General features: G+C 40.7%; 1 protein-coding gene across 7 annotated transcripts in view; it reads right to left on the bottom strand.

The window, feature by feature from the left end:
• UNC79 (unc-79 homolog, NALCN channel complex subunit) overlaps positions 1-17,219 on the bottom strand; it is a 240,407-nt gene that overhangs the window by 104,744 nt on the left and 118,444 nt on the right. For all 7 annotated transcript variants that reach the window (XM_070250302.1, XM_070250300.1, XM_070250306.1 and 4 more), the window contains exons 15-20: positions 15,556-15,746; positions 14,852-14,975; positions 12,766-12,906; positions 10,297-10,518; positions 7,816-8,043; positions 3,036-3,177 (exon numbers count right to left, since the gene is read on the bottom strand). In XM_070250302.1, the coding sequence (XP_070106403.1) occupies positions 3,036-3,177; positions 7,816-8,043; positions 10,297-10,518; positions 12,766-12,906; positions 14,852-14,975; positions 15,556-15,746 (1,048 nt within the window). The remainder of the gene's footprint in view (positions 1-3,035; positions 3,178-7,815; positions 8,044-10,296; positions 10,519-12,765; positions 12,907-14,851; positions 14,976-15,555; positions 15,747-17,219) is intronic.

The following is a 17,219-nucleotide window of genomic DNA, read 5'->3' as shown; positions in this document are numbered from 1 at the left end:
GTGTTCCGATGTCTTTGGCTCCATAAAGCGACCCAAGCTCAGCCCTGTGCTCTTCTGAGCAGCTAGTTCTGCTGCTCCCTGGAGGGCCTGGGGCCTGGCTAGGCATACTTTCCTAACTGAAAGGGAGACGAGCAGGCATTGAAGAGCGGTATTCAAGTTGTAATAGCACCCAGCGAGCGATTTATCCCAGGACTCACACAAAAAGGGAACATTTTGAAGAAGTTGAGCATATTCAACAACTACTTGTGGTTTTATCTTCTTGTGAGGATCTCTGAAACCCTCGCTTCTCTTGTGGGAGGTGGTGTTTATGTGCATGAGGCGTGCTAGAGAAAAGGATTCACAAATTAACCAAATGTAGAAATTGGTATAAAATGTTTTCAAATTACCATTATCAGTTTTGGCAATTCCTAGGATCAGAGACAATGGGAGTGAAACCCTCTTGGCATATATACTAAATAGTTTATTGGGGATCTTCCACTCTAATGTATTTTAAATATTTGTTATCAGCATTCAACTCTATTTGGTCTAGTGTGAAAGTTTTAAAAATATTTTTAGTGGAAGACATATCCGACTGCTATAAGAAATAGGTGCCAGGCCCCAAAATGCAGAAAAAGGAAATCTAAAATCTCTAAAAGGAAGGGGAAATCACTGAGCACATGTCAGCTGAGCTCCCCTTCATTCTATGACAGGAGCTCAGGACCAGCGCCTGAAGGCCCAGAAGGCAGAAGCAGGATCGGGGTGCTGAGCATCAGGGAAGGCCGGTCATGGAGGAAAATTAACGGAGGTCTCCCTGAGGAGACAACTTATAACTGTGTCCTGCAAGACAGACAGCAAAAGGAAAACAGACCAGAAGCTTTGACAGGAGGCTTAAGGAGTGTTTGGGGGATATAAATCAAGCAAATGTTTAAAACAACTAGAGTTTAGAACAATTAAGCAAAGAAAAGAATAATTTATAGAAAGATATTGTTTAATTTTAACCATTGTTCAAATAAAATACTACATATAAATAAAAGTTTCAGTTAATTGATTTGTGTGCTATCTTGGGTTTAAAAACTATATTTGTGGGGCTGGCCCCGTGGCCGAGTGGTTAAGTTTGTGCGCTCCGCTGCAGGCGGCCCAGTGTTTCGTTGGTTCGAATCCTGGACACGGACATGGCACTGCTCATCAAACCATGCTGAGGCATCGTCCCACATACCACAACTAGAAGGACCCACAACGAAGAATATACAACTATGTACCGGGGGGCTTTGGGGAGAAAAAGGAAAAAATAAAATCTTTAAAAAAAAAAAAAAAACTATATTTGCGTTAAAGAGTACAGGTTAGAGGATCATAAGTGAAATCCATCCTTCCTTTAGGCATTAATGCCTCATAGAAACACAGCCCTGGGCTTGGGCCTCAGCAAGTAATTAATTCCAAATAACCGGGAGACCTGGGTTCTAATCTCAATCCTGCCACTAACTAGTTGTACAATATTTGGATTTCCAATTCCCAGACCCCCACCCTAGGTATACCCAGAATTGAGGGTGGGTGGGTGGAGCTCGTTCATTTTGTTTGCGTTTCAACTCCTCAGACGATCCTGATGCTCTCTTACAGTTTGGGCAGCATGTTAAGCACAAAGCATAAATTAGGAATGAATAATACGAGCTACATGCCCATGGGCAAGTTGTTCAGTCCATCTGGGATGTATTTTCCTCATCTGCAAAGGAAGAAGGCTGAACCAGATCAGCAGGTTTCAAACTTCTTTTCAAGAGAATCCTTTGTTTGTAGAAAATCTGACTTAGAACTCCAACATATGAAATAGATCAAGTCAGAGCACTCTGGTTGAAGACAAGTGGGCACCTGGGTCTTTATGATTTGCCCCCATGTTCCCATCAATTGCCACCCTAATTAAGGAAGGTCCAGAAGAGACAAGACAGAGCTTGCACATCTCCAAGTACTTGCTGAAAACCAATGAAGTAGGTCATCTCAGGCATTCCTTCAAATTCTCAGTTTCAATGATTGTAAATAGTAGGAGCCGAGATATTCATACTCAACTGGTCATTTATACAATCCATGCAGAAGCAGTTAGTTCCGACCAAGCATTTTGTGGTAATGATGTAGTTACCTTGGTCTGAATAAGACCCCCAGGAGCTACACTGAACCCCACACAGCAGTCACTTAGTAATGTTTGTTCACTGAAGGAATGATGGACAGCCCACGCTTCCCAAACTTTGCTTCAGTGGGTGGGCCACCTGGAAGCCAGCTATTCTAGCAGTTCAAGAGAGTGGAAACAGAAAGATAAAAAGCTACTCAGATTTGCTCCAGGTCCTTACAAATTCCCAGAGTGCCAGAGTGCAGATCTAGAAACCAGGCTTTCCCAGAGGCACGTGGGGTCACATCCTAAATTCCCAAAACTCCTTCAGAGTGTGAAGAACTAGAGTATGATTCTGGCCAGCCTGCTATCTTGCTGTCCTCAATTAGCCCACACAGAGCCTTTAAGCAAACTAGAAAGAGGTGGACATTCCAGCTCTGAGCCAAGCCAACCAGCCTTAGAGCACAAGTTGCACAGCTATACACGGTGAGCCTGTGCAGAGTCCTGGTCAAGCCCCCGGGTGCAGAAGCTGCATGAGCTCAAGTTCCATCACCCCTCTCCCAGAACACTCTGCTTTGGCCAAATGCTCTGAGTAGCTGCTGAGTGTCAGCACCCTTGGCTTTAGCTGTTCAGCCTTGGTTCAGAGTTAACTCTCCATAGAGAACATGATACACCATAAACAGAAAAGTGATCATTTCCACATTAACACGACAGCTTTTTGTTGATAACAAGCTCCTGCTGCCAGGAAGATGCTCAGTTACCTCTCTTCTACCAGAAGCATATCCTGGATCTGTTCACTTCATAATCTAGGGGGAAATGGTTCATTTGCACACGTCTATACTAAGGAAGCCAAGTCTGTACTTGCCCAAGTTGATAGTAATCTAAGAAACCAGTGTGTGAATGTCAGGCCTGTGCAAACTGGGATGTGCACACAGCTCTCCCCTATGAGCCAGCATTCACCTACCAGCATGTTCCATGGGCTCGGTGCGATTTCCTGGGTTCTCCCCATGCTTGGTTGCTGGATTCTCCTCCTCCTCGCCTTCAGGACCAATAATAAACTCTGGTCTGGAGGAAAGGAGGCTATCCTCAAGGCTGTCTGTGGGCTCCTGAAACAAATATGACAAGCAGCCAGATGAGCAGCCCTTGGGGGATGTAAAGAACGGTTCCTCCTGGTTCAAGAAAGATGGACCGAGTGCCCTGTGCTGAGCCCTGGAGGGCAAAAGCAGCTGCCGCAGAAGAGACTTGAGCTTATTTCCATAATGGTTAAAGGAAATTTGGATCAGCTGTTACTGAAACATTTTCATTCCCTTGAAATAAATATGGACAATCTCGAAAACATTGTTAACTCTCCATAAACCTACTTTCCCATAGCTGCTTTAATCCTGTAATCAATGTTCCACTCACCAAATGATTCTAATCCATGCCCATTTTGCTCAATAACAGGACTTAATTAGCAGGGAATAATAAGGGGCTGACTGCAAAATGCTAAGATGCAAATACTGGGTGTCTGGAGAAGTCAAATTTTTAGGAGCAAGAAATTGCTATAACATGTGAGTTAAAGAGAGTTATGGCAACCCAAGTGTCCACCGACAGATGAACAAATAGACAAAATGTGGTATAAACATACAATGGAATATTACTCAGCCTCAAAAAGGAAGGAAATTCTGATATGTGCTACAATGTGGATGAACCCTGGGGACATTATACTAAGTGGAATAAGCCAGTCATAAAAAGGAAAAATATTATATGATTCTGCTTATATGCAGTTTCTATAGTAGTCAAACTCATAGAGACAGAAAGCAGAATGGTAGTTTCGAGGGGGAACGGGGAGTTACTTAATGGGTATAGAGTTCTCATTTTGCAAGATGAAAAAGTTCTGGAGATTGGCTGCACAGCGATGTGAATATCCTCAACACTGTATGTACATTTATATATAATATGTTATATTTGTAAATGTGTATGTAAAACAAGCTGCAAAAATATGTGGAAATGAGAAGATTAAGGAGAGAGAGAGTGCACTAAATATGGCTACTGTTTAAAATATCCATCTCTAGTTACCCTCCTAGCCCAGCATTTTTCTTTCTTTCAAGTTCCACCTTCAAATATCCTCTTTTAACATCATCCTCTTTTAGCTAATACTTTAACCAGAAAACATTTTTTTTAAGAATTATTTGACAGCCAGCTCAAAGCAAGAAGGAGATAAAGATTGATAGGATACGGGAAGGGTGCCAAGAAGAAAGAAACGAGTGCTTAAAACGGCGGCTGGGGGGCTCTGAGAGGAGCTTCGGCAGCTTCACAGTTTTGCTAAGGCTGACGCCGTTCCTCAGTCACCCGTGAAGAAGACACTACCTCAAAGTACAAACTGAGTCTCGTGAGATGAGATACAGTGAGAAGTTTCCGGCTGCATATTGACTCTTCTACACAAGCCCACGTTTCCGTCATCCTCCTCCGAGGCGGCAGGGACTGCAGTGGCCTGTCTGGCATACTAGTCTAAGCCTCCTATAGCCCACCCCTTGTGTCCTCACTCTCGTGCCCTCTGCCTGTCCTGGGAGGGAACTAAAGAGCTAAGGCGGCTGATGCGTGCAGTGGAAGCCACGTGTTCCAAGACATAGTCCTCTTTTATTGATGAGCATCTCTCCCGTAAGACTTTGCGAAAGGAAAACTGAATCCTTTAGCTTCACCTCCAAATTTGACATTTTAGGCACATGACAAATGTCAAAGGCATTGTGTATATGTTCCAGTGGCTCAGATTCTCCACATTTACGCTTATTCCTCCTTGTTCCATGGGTTGGTGGTGTGAAATAGACACAATATAGAACTCCTGCTGGGACAGGGCAGAGGCTCAGGACGCCCGCCTCCACCCTCTTCGCCCTCTCCTTCCCTTCCTGAAAGAGAAGACAAGACTGTACTTCATGTAGCTACTCCCTCAGTGCTTAAACCACAAACTACTTGGACCCATGGCTATTACCACCCGCAAGGGCACAAAGGACCCTTAATTTCAGAACCCCTGGGCGTGTTTTAGTCTTTTACTTTTCCTCTCTCTTCTTGACATGATCAACTATTCCCTCCTTTTCTAAAGTTTCTCTTACCTTGGCTCCGGACTTAGTGCTCTCCCTCAGTTTTTCTCTTGTGTCTCTGGCCTCCTCTCGATTGATTTCTGCTCTTTACTTCCCCTGTTTTCCCCTGTTAAGAGCTGGTACTTCCCGGAATTCTAGCCTTAGGTCTTCTCCCTTCTCATTCCGCACAGCCTACCACAATATGCTGGTGACTGCAAACTTTATCTACTTCTGATATTTCTCTTAAGAACCAAATCCACATATCTGATGGTGCTTGGCATCCCCACTTGGACATCTAAAAGGTGTCTCAGTCTACTATGTCCAAGTGTGGCTACACCATATCCCACTCCTGCCAAAAAGAGGGTGTGGAGAGAAGGGAACCCTTGTTCACTGCTGGTGGCAGTGCAAACTGGTGCAGCCACTATGGAAAGCAGTATGGAGTATCCTCAGAAAATTAAGAATAGATCTACCATATGATCCAGCTATCCCACTGCTGGGTATTTATCCAAAGAACTTGAAAACACAAAGGCATAAAGATACTTGTACCCCTATGTTCATTGCAGCATTATACACAATAGCCAAGACGTGGAAGCAACCTAGGTGTCCATCAAGGGACGAATGGATAAAGAAGATGTGGTATTTATACACGACGGACTACTACTCAGCCATAAGAAATGACGAAATCCAGCCATTTGTGACAACCTGGATGGACCTTGAGGGTATTATGCTGAGTGAAATAAGTCAGAGGGAGAAAGCCAGATACCATATGATCTCACTCATAAGTAGAAGATAAAAACGACAAAAAAAAAAACACATAGCATTGGAGATTGGACTGGTGGTTACCATTGGGGAAGGGGGCAGGGGGGAGGGCAAAAGGGGTGGTTAGGCTCACATGTGAGGGGATGCACTATAATTAGTGTTCGGGTGGTGAACATGATGTAACATGTACAGAATTCGAAATATGATGTACATCCGAAAAAAATAAAAATTAAAAAAAAAAAGATCACTTCTCCTATTACAGTAACAATCTGCTGTAGATGGCAACGTTATCAGCTCCCAAGCCAGAAAACGTGGATTTCTCCACAACTTTTCCACACTGAACACCGAGTGCTGCTCATTCTCTTTCCTAAAAACGCGTCAGGCCCTCCCCTTCTCTTCCTCACCACCATCTCTCAGTTCAGGCTCCCTTGTTCTCTTCCCTGAGTGACCACATTAACCTTCTGACTAGATTCCTGTCCCGAGGGCCAATCCTCCAATCTCTCTCCTCGCTGGCCAAATGAATTTCTCAAATTCATTGAATTCTACCACTACCCTGATTCAACTTCTTTAGGATTCCCCCATTGTCACCAAGACAAAATCCAAACTTCTTAGTTTGGCAGACAGAGCCCTTAATAAATGTGAACATAAAACTGAGTCTAACTTTCTCCACTCAACTCTCACTACTTTCCCATCCTCCTCACCACTCTCGCAACACTGAACCACCTGAAGTTTCCTGAGTGTATCATTCCCTCCTTTCCGCTGTATCATTTAAACAGAGAGCTTTCTGGGTCTCCAAGTGCTTCTCTCCTACCACCTTCATTTCATTGACTCCACTCCTCCTTCAAATATAAGCTTAGGAGCCACCTCCTCCAGGAAGACCTTCTGGATCCCTATCACACCTCTAAGCTAGATTTGTTCCCTCTCTGTACTCCCATAGCTATCTTGTTCATATCTCTCTCATAATGCTCATCACTCTGTCCTATGTTTTTTCATTTAATTAAACATTTTCCTGATTAGACTCTAAGCGTCTTGATTTTAATTTGTTTTTGCATCATCTTTTACTATAACTGTTTCAAAGTAAGTACCCAATGACAATGTTAAAAGACCATACTGTAGAGATGTTATTTTGCGACAGGTAGAACTAATGAGTTAAGTGGGCCGAAAGGTATTTACAAACAAAAGAAACACTTTACTGTGTGTATGCTATACCTAAAAAAAAATTTTTAAAGAAGTCACTTTCTACCTAGACAACCTTAGGAGACAGGAAGAAAAAGAGAAGATGGCAAACACTGACTCAAATAATTCAGGTCCATCTACCTAGGATGGTATGAGGGTATTCTGGTGATGTGTGAGTCTTAGCAGGAGAACAGGCTAAACAGGGAATAACAATGTATGGAGTAGCTAATGTATGGCATATATTAACTGTTTCCTGTTCAAATGGTTTTCTTGGAAAGCAGGAAATAAAAATGAAGTTTTTATTGGTTGTTGATGAAGTCAATGGATTTTAGAAACTGAGGTTACCTAGGAATTCTCAGTGTCCATACCCAGTCCACTTACTCAATATTTGATATGCATGTTTTATACCATTCACTGTTATCTAAACTTTGTAATATAACTTTGTGATAAAAGTTATTTCAAGAATATCAGTAACGCCTTGTATTTATGAAAATTTTATGAATGGATGTGCTACAACCCTACCTCCAGACTCAAGAATTCTAAGTGAAGAATTCTGTATCATGTAGTTCCATCTCATACCCCCTTCCAGAAGCCTGAGTTGGTGGAAGGAACAGGAAAACTCTCTTTTAACACAGTCTCACGTATAACCCAGCATGGAGCATAAGATAACACTGGAGGAAGACTCCATCACACCAGCCACTGCAGTCCTTATTACTAACAGAAATGGCTCATCTCATTTCGTCCACTGCTTACCACCAGCCGGCTTTCTTCTTTAGGAGCCAGTCTCTCCAGGAGTTCACAAGCAAGCTGATAGCACAGAATACTAGACTGACATAAGTTACACTCAATTGCTTTTTCCTCCTTCTGGCATGTGTGGGAGCCCCCCCAGGGGGCTTGGAAGACATTGTTTATAATGGAAATAATGTCCTTTGATAGGCTGTGCTCTAAACCCATCGTGATCCCATCATCTTGTAACTCCATCTGAAAGACACCAAAAAAAAAGGCCAAAAAAAAAAGAAGGAGTTTGGTCCTTTTGTCCAATATTTCATTGGCATACTAATTGGGGATAATTTTCACTAACTGACAATATTAAATTATTTAAAGATGATAAGGCTTATAGAACATGAATATACATTGTTTTCCATGGATTCTTGTAAAAAGAATATAAACACAAGACAAAGTAATGGGAATTATTTTTAAAATCATGTAGGACATTTAAAAGAGAGGTTCTTTTCAAATTTATCACTTTGTGAGATTTACACATTTAAAAAAATGCTCCTGACTTGGTGTCCAGATCTTGATTTCTAAATACCATCATCCACTAAAAAGAACCAGGGCTCCTTGAGGAAATGGCTGATTTCAGGATTGGGGCTAGGAAAATATAAAATGAGCCTGGAACATCTTGTCATGCCAGCAATTAAGGTAGTGTTCAAAGAATGATGAGAACATGTCAAAAGAACACAGGAGCCAGCTCAAAGGGACTCTTACTGGCCAAATATGGACAGTATGAACATCAAAATAAATAATCATAGTAAAAGATTTTAAGCCACTGAATAAAATAAGAGTCCATGAGTACATGCGGGTATAAGCAGATAAACAAATAAATATATACACGGGACAGAAGGCAGAACTGTTCCTTCGGGAGAATGCCAGCTAATGAAAGAAATGATGGAATTAGAAAATTATCATTTGGTAACCATCATAGTAATAATTGATTCAGGCATGAATCATCATGGATGCTAAAACTAGTAAGTTAAAGTCTGAAGAGAAACAGGAAATCTCAGTCTTAAAGGCTCTCCCTCCAAGTTACTTATTAATTACAAAGGGGTGACTTTGTAGTTGAGAAATCTGGCCTAAATCACCCTAACGGAGTTATCACCACCACTAAGGGGACATTATCATGTCATGTGCTTCCTGATATGATGCACTGCAAAGGACATAACATCACGTCTGTTGTATTACTGCCAAAAATGCTTAACCCAAATCAATTCACAAGGAAACATCGGACAAATTCAAATTGAGGGACGTTCTACAAGATAACTGGACTGCACTCTTCAAAAATGTCAAGAACACGAAAGATAAACAAAGACTGAAGAACTGTCCTGGATTAAAGAAGACTAATGAGACAGGACAAACATTTGCAATGAGGGATGCTGAACTGCATCCTCCATCAAAAACAATTTTTTTCTTTTGCTATAAAGATGATATGATTATTATAACAATTTAAAAAATGAATAATTTCTGTAAGTTAGATAATAGATAATACTATTACAAGAATATTAATTTCCTGATTTTGCTAACTGCACTTGGTTATGTAAGAGAATGTCATTTTTCAGAACATACACTCTGAAGTGTTTAAGGATACAGGAAGTTCATGTTTGCAGCTTATTCTCAAATGGTTCATTAAAAAAATCTACAATTCGAGCCAGCCCTGAGGGCCTTGTGGTTAGAGTTCCACGCTCTCAGCGCTTTGGTGGCCTGGGTTGCGGGACCATACCACCCATGTGTCAGTAGCCATGCTGTGGTGGTGGCTCACATAGAAGAACCAGAAGGACTTACAACTAGAATATATGACTATGCACTGGGGCTTTCGGGAGGGGGAAAAAAAAGGACAATTGGCAACAGATGTTAGCTCTGGGTGAATCTTCCCCAGCAAAAAAAAGAAAAAAGAAATCTACACTTCATACATACAGAGATTAAGAGAGAGAAATAAATGTAAATGTTAAACATCTAGAGAATTTGGGGGATGAATATTTGGGAATTCTTTCTACTATTCTTGCAACTTTTCTGCAAGTCTGGAATTATTTCAAAATAGAAAATGAAGAAGAAATGTTCTCCTAACCAAGCCTTTTAAATTTCTCTTTTAAAATTACCTTCAAAAATCAATTTATAAAATATATTAAAATCAGCCTATCACTGTAGAGTTGTACCTAGCTCTTCCTAACAATAGCATTACCCAATTTGTTCACCAAATTTGTTCAACAGCGTCAATTCTAATGATGCTGGGGGGTTTCTAAAACTCATATCCAATCTCATATGTCAACATCATTGCAGATATTCATACAAGTATTTTTCAGGCTCTTTAGGAAATCCTCAAAGGAGTTTGCGAAGTGTCTTGAGTGATGTTGCATCATTTCAGTAAGTGTGAAGAACACATGGAAAGAAGCACTATACATTACAATGCTTTCTCTAATTCTTCACCTCTGAACTAAAGGAAGTTCATGCCTTAGCTACCTGCTTCAGGAGAAGATCAAACATGAGGATGAAACAATTTAGATTCATTTCATCATCTTCACAATCAAAGTCAATAGTCCTTCCTCCTGGGTGTCCAAAATTCTTGAAAGGGCTACGAAATGGACTACGCATAGGACTCCGAAATGGACTCTGAAAAGGACTATGAAATGGACTCAGCATATTGTGCTGAACTCGTCGACCAGGATCAGAGGCAACACTCACCTAGAAGAGAGAACATCAACACACATAAGTGAACTTGCAGAAGTTCAAATGACTGTATAAAATTTTGGGAGGACTCTGTGGAAGGTATGTCCAGCTGTCAAACTGATTTCCTTCCTTAGTCAATAGCATTGGTACCTCCAAATACTATGGATCTTCTCAAAATATAAAAATGAGAAATAAAATCATCCCAACTTTATGCCTAATTGTCAGGGAACGAAACATCAGCACCCTGAAGAATGAAGGTGGCTGTCTTTGCCATTATATTTTTCATCCCATAAAACATTTCCAATTAAACTGAATTGTCCACATCTACCTAAAACCATAACTTGAAAACTGAGAACTTACAAAAGTAAAATATTGCAAGATCAGTTTTAGAATCACAAGCACAGAATCTCAGATTGATATAACTAGTTAAAGAAGAACGGCCTCTGGGTATTATAATTATTAAACTATCATGAGAAAACAACATATGTCAGACCTGTTGTACTGGTCATTCTCTATTTGCCAACCCAAGCCTCCCCCCTCTCCCCAGGCCCTTAGTGTCCTTCTCTGCCCTGCTCTACGCCTGAGGATGCCAAGAACTGAGGCTCTCTTAGCTCTCTTCCTGGCTGGCTTCCAGTTGGGTTCAGTCAATGGGAGGCACCAGCAGAACAGCTACTCTGGAGGAGACAGAGGTAGGAGCATTTCTCCCCGCCCCCTGCCTGCTTTGAGGCATCTCTGGCAGTCTCTCCATTACTCAGCAGCTCCTGTACCCAGCCCTTCCTTATAATTTCAGCTCCCAATGAGCTCCAGGAACTCTTTCCCTTGTTTCGTCAACCTTAGGAGTATAATGGCTTCCTACCGAACTGTTGCTGGCCTCTGAGTCCCTCACCAACCCTTATTGCTCCCTTACCCTATCCCATAACTCTGTAGGCAGAGTCTCCATGAAAGTCTCTTCATTTGAACCATCTGGGATAAATTCTGTAGCAGGACCCTGACTGACATACCTGTACATCACTCTCAAATCATATTTTATCTCTTAAAGTTCTCCCTAATAACCAGAAAGCTCCTTGAACACGATATTTAAAGTAAAGAAGAAGAGTATCCATTAAGAATCAGAATACCTGGATATTGACAGAGTTGTCTATGGCAAATCACTCCATTCACTGAACCTGAGGTTCAGTAGTTGTAAAATAAGGACAATGAGTTCTTCCCCAACTGCCTCACACAATTCTGTGATGTCCTTAATTGTGAATACATCACACAGTATAAAGTGCTGACAAAGTAATGTAACATTAAAGATTACAGAAGAAAGAAACAAAATATAAATGTTTGGCAGCTGGTTTCTAGGAGGCAGATGAGCAAAGAAGTATGATTAAAAAACAGAAGGCATTGAATACAAACTACGATCCCATGATTGTATTTTCTAATCCCTAGATATCAGGTGGGATGACTGGAAAACGGTACGGAAAGGCATGATAAGGAGAGAGCTGAGAACTGTCCTCGCCCACCGACAGGAGAGTCAACCTCTCCAAAACTGGCCGTGGTCTGGGCATGTCAGTACGTCAACAGAACTCTATCGGGGCCTCCACAGAAAAATTATCAAAATTCCAACAGTTTTCATACACTTCGGACCAGACTATATGGACTTTTCTCAACCACGGAGGTACAAAGGGGTCAATAAAATGGGCTCAGTTGGTTCATAGTGACAGCATCACTCACAGTCACCAGCCATTGATCACATCTTCCAAAAACACAATAGAAAAAACATCCAAACTCCTCCTCCTCAGAGTGAAGCAGTGATCTGCCCAGCAGCTGGTAAAGAATTCTCATTTGCCAGGAGACCAAAAAAAAGCTACCCTTTTTCCTTTCATCAAGGGAGAAAGATAGCTAATAGGGGCGTGTAGGAGAAAAATGCAAAGGAAAATGAAAATCCAATAACTTAGTGGTTACAGACTATACCAACATATTTTAGATAAATGTTTTCTGTTATTTAATGTGCTTAAAAGAGTAACAAACAGAGTGTGAGATGGGATGAAAAGGCATTTTCAGAGAAGTTTATTATGATGCTACTTTTAGGCCAAGTATAATTGACAATAATAATAATAGCGGTGAAAAGTGACAGGATAGTGCGAAAGAGCCCGGCAGGGCTCCACTCTGCTGTCCACGGGGGCGCTAGGGGTCGGAGTCAACTCAATGGCGCTAAAAACGACAATAATAATGGACGAAATCTTAAGAAAGACAAAAAACAGTTGTGGCAATAATTACCCTTCGAGCTGCAAGGTTCCCCGCCAGTTCACTGACTCTTGATTTTCTCTGATTTGCCAGCTCTTTGACAGAATTAACTCCATCAGAAAACATGCTTATTAACAGCTGAAGTGGAACCATGATGTCTAACTCCGATAATACCTGAAGAAAAAAGGCATATATCCCCCCAAAATATAAACTTTAAAACTCAAAAAAACTACATTTAACGTATTTTTCCAAAGTGTACTATTGAACATAGGGACATTTAGCCTTACACATATTCTATCAGTAGAGTCATCCTCAATTTTTTGTACTAAAAAAATCAAAGCTATCATTAAACCTCCCCCCTTCCCACTCCCCACATCCAACAAATGGTCATGTTCTTTCTTTTAATACTTCTAAGCATCTCCTGATGCTGTCCCTTCTTTTCCATAGCACTGCTAGTGCCTTCCTTCATCGCCTTTCTCCTGGACTAGTACCATCTGCCAGTGCCTTCCTCCGGCCCATCCCACTCTGACCTCAGTGCCCCATCCATCGTGCTCTCTGGTACAAACTCAGGTATCCTTCTGCTGAAATCGTTACTTTATCTGTAATAAATTTTCTGGAAATAGATGCCACCTTCTTTTAGACAGAATGAATCCATCCCTCTTCTCTACTTTCTTAGAACTTTATACATACCTTTAATAGAGGAATTATCACTTTTCATTGTATTTGATTATTTGATACTATCTCTCCCACTGTGATCTCCTTGAAGAAAGGAAGCATGAGGAAAGGGCCGTTTCTTGCCCCATTTTTATCCCAGTGCTTATTACAGTGCCTGGCACAGAGCAGCTCTACAAAGGTTTCTATGATTAATAAACGAGTCAACTCCAATCCTTATATTGTGCACTCTATTCCCCAAATGCTTAGACTAGCAGTTTAAACCGTCCTTCAATTGCAGCATCCTGTTTTCAAACCAAACCTGTGTCAGAGCCCAGTCCATAAAACATGTCAACTGTAATTGTTCCAGCTATGGAGGGGACAGAGGTTTATGGCCCTAGCTGCTGACCCCTAGATGGCACAGTTTAAAGGGTGTGTAACTGAGTAACAACATCTAGCCATCTGTAGGAAGACGGGCTTTCCTAAAATGGGGAATTATCTTATTGAGATCTACTTGGAGATGAAAGTTAAAATTCTGCATCCCAAAGGCGACTTTTTTTTAAATGGCCCCTTTATTTGTTGCCAGTTGTGAAAAATATTGTTCCTTAGTTGAGAAGCAGAAAGGCATTTTCACAACTTGAAAAGCTTTGGGGTCACGCCCTTCCCTGACACAGAAATGTACTGCCCCCGTGGCCAGTCTAAACATGGGTGCTGTCTCCTTTTTGAAACTGCCTGAACTTGGTATTCCAGTCAAATTAATGAACTTTTATTGAACATCCACTAAATACAAAGCATGTGCCAGATGCTAAGAGGAAAGGACGAAGGGAGTTATAAATTCACAAATGAAAAACCCTGGTCCCTGCACTCAAGGCATTTGTCATCAGGAGAAGAAAAAGACAAAAATGAACTATAATAATAGACAGAAATAGAATTCACACAGAGAATTCCCCCGTATGACTACTGGGGGAAGGAATCATGAATCCTGATGGGATGTGAAGTAGCAGAAAACCATTATGAGGTCATTTTTGAGTTGGATTTCAAACGATGAGCTGGAGTTCACACATGGAGACAGGAAGGAAAGTCATTCCAGGCTGAAGGATCAGCATGAACTACTCCCTAAATCAGCAGCTCTCCACATTTCCAAGTAAAGGACGGACTTCATATCAAAAGATTTAACAGAATCCCACGAGACAGCTGTTATACTTTTAGTATCTATTGATGGAAAAATTCATAAGGACCAAAAGCTACGATAAACTCAGTAATAGTATTGCACAGATTTGTATTTCATTAATCACAACATAGCTACATATATTTGAAATACAGCTATTTATCTATGCATACGAGACAGTCCTCAGCAAACATACGGATTTATGGACTCTGCAATAACTCCCTGCCCCTCCACCTGGGGACCTAAAGTTCATAGGCTAATAACTATTGCCCCAAATGGTCAAAAGTATCATTCACTTACATGAAGCCACAGTAAAGCCTGTTCCTGCACAGAGGATGGGTATCCTGTAAACCGACAGCTAATAAAGCCAAACATCTCTTCCATTGAAAAAGGTAGAGGACAGAGCTCAATGTCAAACATTTTGCTGGAAAGCAGAGCAACAAAAGTAGATGACAATGGGCATATATTAGGGTCTACTGTTGCATTTCTAACTATATCTTATTTGGGGGGCCAAACACTTTAGTCTGTGTTCTGAACTGTTATTAGCATGTTCCATTTCACTGTAATAGCTTATGTCATTGGAATAGCTATCTTATAAATAATTCATGTGGTTGTTAATAAGATTAGTGTTCATACTCAAATTAGGTTTAACAGAATAAATTGCATTTCTGAGGAATTAGAGTTGCTCTGCAGCATCTAAAAACATTTTTTCTTTGCATTTTTCCCACTTTATCCAAATCATAATTATATTTGAAAATGAACAAACAATATGATGTATCTATTTATTATTCCACAAGAATAAAATCCTTTCTCAACAATTCCAGATCATCTGAGCACAATTTATAGCAGCTATTTCATTTTGGGCCTTCAAATTTCTCCAGAGGGTTGTCAAAAAGTAAAGGAGATTATACAAAATGTTTAGCACAGTGTCTGGCACACAGAGTGTGCTCAGTAATGTTAGATACTGTTATAATTACAGTGACTTCATTCAACTACTTACCCACCTTAATACTTCCCTGAACTCTTTTAACTGGTTCTCTGGGACTTCTGTTCTGACGGCTTCCAGCCACTCCGGCATAACGCACTCCCACACAGACTGACTGATCACATTGTAGGGGATCAGGCAGAGGATTCGGTTGAGCCCCTCCTTCAGCTGAGTCACTGTGCTGCAGGACTTATCCCAGTAGCCACCGACCTGGCGGCGTTTCCACAGCCACGGGGGAAAGAACAAAATGCACTTGTCACAACCATACTCAAGACTGCCTAAAGGAAATGGGTGCAGAGAACGACCACGGTCCGTGACATCTGCATCCCGGGCCGAGTATCTTCAGAGAGAGGTTTGTAAGAATCTACAAACTGCCAGGATCCATTAGACAAAAAAGAAACCATAATTACAAATAGGTCCAAATATTAATCTCAGACTGAATTTGAACTATTCTACTGCAGACTTTCCAAATTACACATGAATTGAAATTCCAAAGATTTATTCCTAACAGGATGAGCATACTGTGGAAGTAATGTTATTGCTAAAGTTTGACAAAACCATTACAAATATGTGCAGCTATACCTGCGCTTCAGAGGAACACACATTCCTACTGCTGTACATTTTGTGTTGAAGATATTTCATTAGAAAAATAAAGTGACAAAGAGCGCTATTTGTCTCTATGCTGCATATTCCTCCACAATTTTTTCTTCCTAAGAATGTTCTAAGGCTGGTTGAATCCATGAATAAAAAAGATTGGTATTTTTTACTAATCAAGATAGTATATTAATTTTCTGGTGCAGAAAAAATTAAAATCACAAATTAGGTTCTGTTTATAATTCTGATTTTAAATAAAGATCCTATGTTCTTACTATATGTATCAAAGTAACAACGGGTTGACTGGTCCTGAACCTTTACCACGTAACACAAGATTTGTGGGAAACTACCTCATTTTAAATGAATCCAATTTTAAATGTTTAATTATTACATCTAGAATTCCAGATTATTCAAAACAATCAAAGCAATTCTATTTAAAGCTCAAATATCTATTTGGTACCATATTGGCCACAATCCTAGATGACTGACTAGATATTTTCGGAAAGTGACTGTATTTCTGGGATTGTTGTTGTTAGTCACATGGACTCAGAAGAGCTAACATTGATAGTGTTGAGATCGTGGAATATGTCACTGTTGAGGTTCCTTTGGCTCGGTAATTTATGGTTAAGCCACATAAAAGCCTATTGGTTTTGAGTCACATTTTGGAAGAGGTATTCCCATAGAGATCCTAAATTGTTAACAGCCAGACAGTAGATCCTTTGATTTGGAAATGTTTTTATATTTTAAAGGATTTTTAGAGCGTTCTCACCTCCCCAAAAATGTCCTTTTACCAATATAGGAGGATCAGTTTGAAAAAAGGACACAAAACCAGGATCACTGCTAGCCTAAAAGACTCCCATAACAAAATTCAAGGACAGAAATCAGATTTAAAACAAAAATTGAAATCCTCACCCACCATAAACTCCCCTGTACCTCCTCCCTCCTGGGAATGACCCAGCTGGAAGCCAGTACTCAGATCCTGGTAGGAGCTATTTTAGAGGCCTTCCCTCCAAAGTTTAATTGGGCTAAAGTAGAATGATGTACACAGAGGAAAGAAATACATCCTAAAGGCTTTGTCAAACAATTTAT

Source organism: Equus caballus, chromosome 24 (assembly GCF_041296265.1).
Source record: "Equus caballus isolate H_3958 breed thoroughbred chromosome 24, TB-T2T, whole genome shotgun sequence".
NCBI classification, from domain to species: domain Eukaryota; kingdom Metazoa; phylum Chordata; class Mammalia; order Perissodactyla; family Equidae; genus Equus; species Equus caballus.
This window is presented reverse-complemented; position numbering and strand designations above follow the sequence as displayed.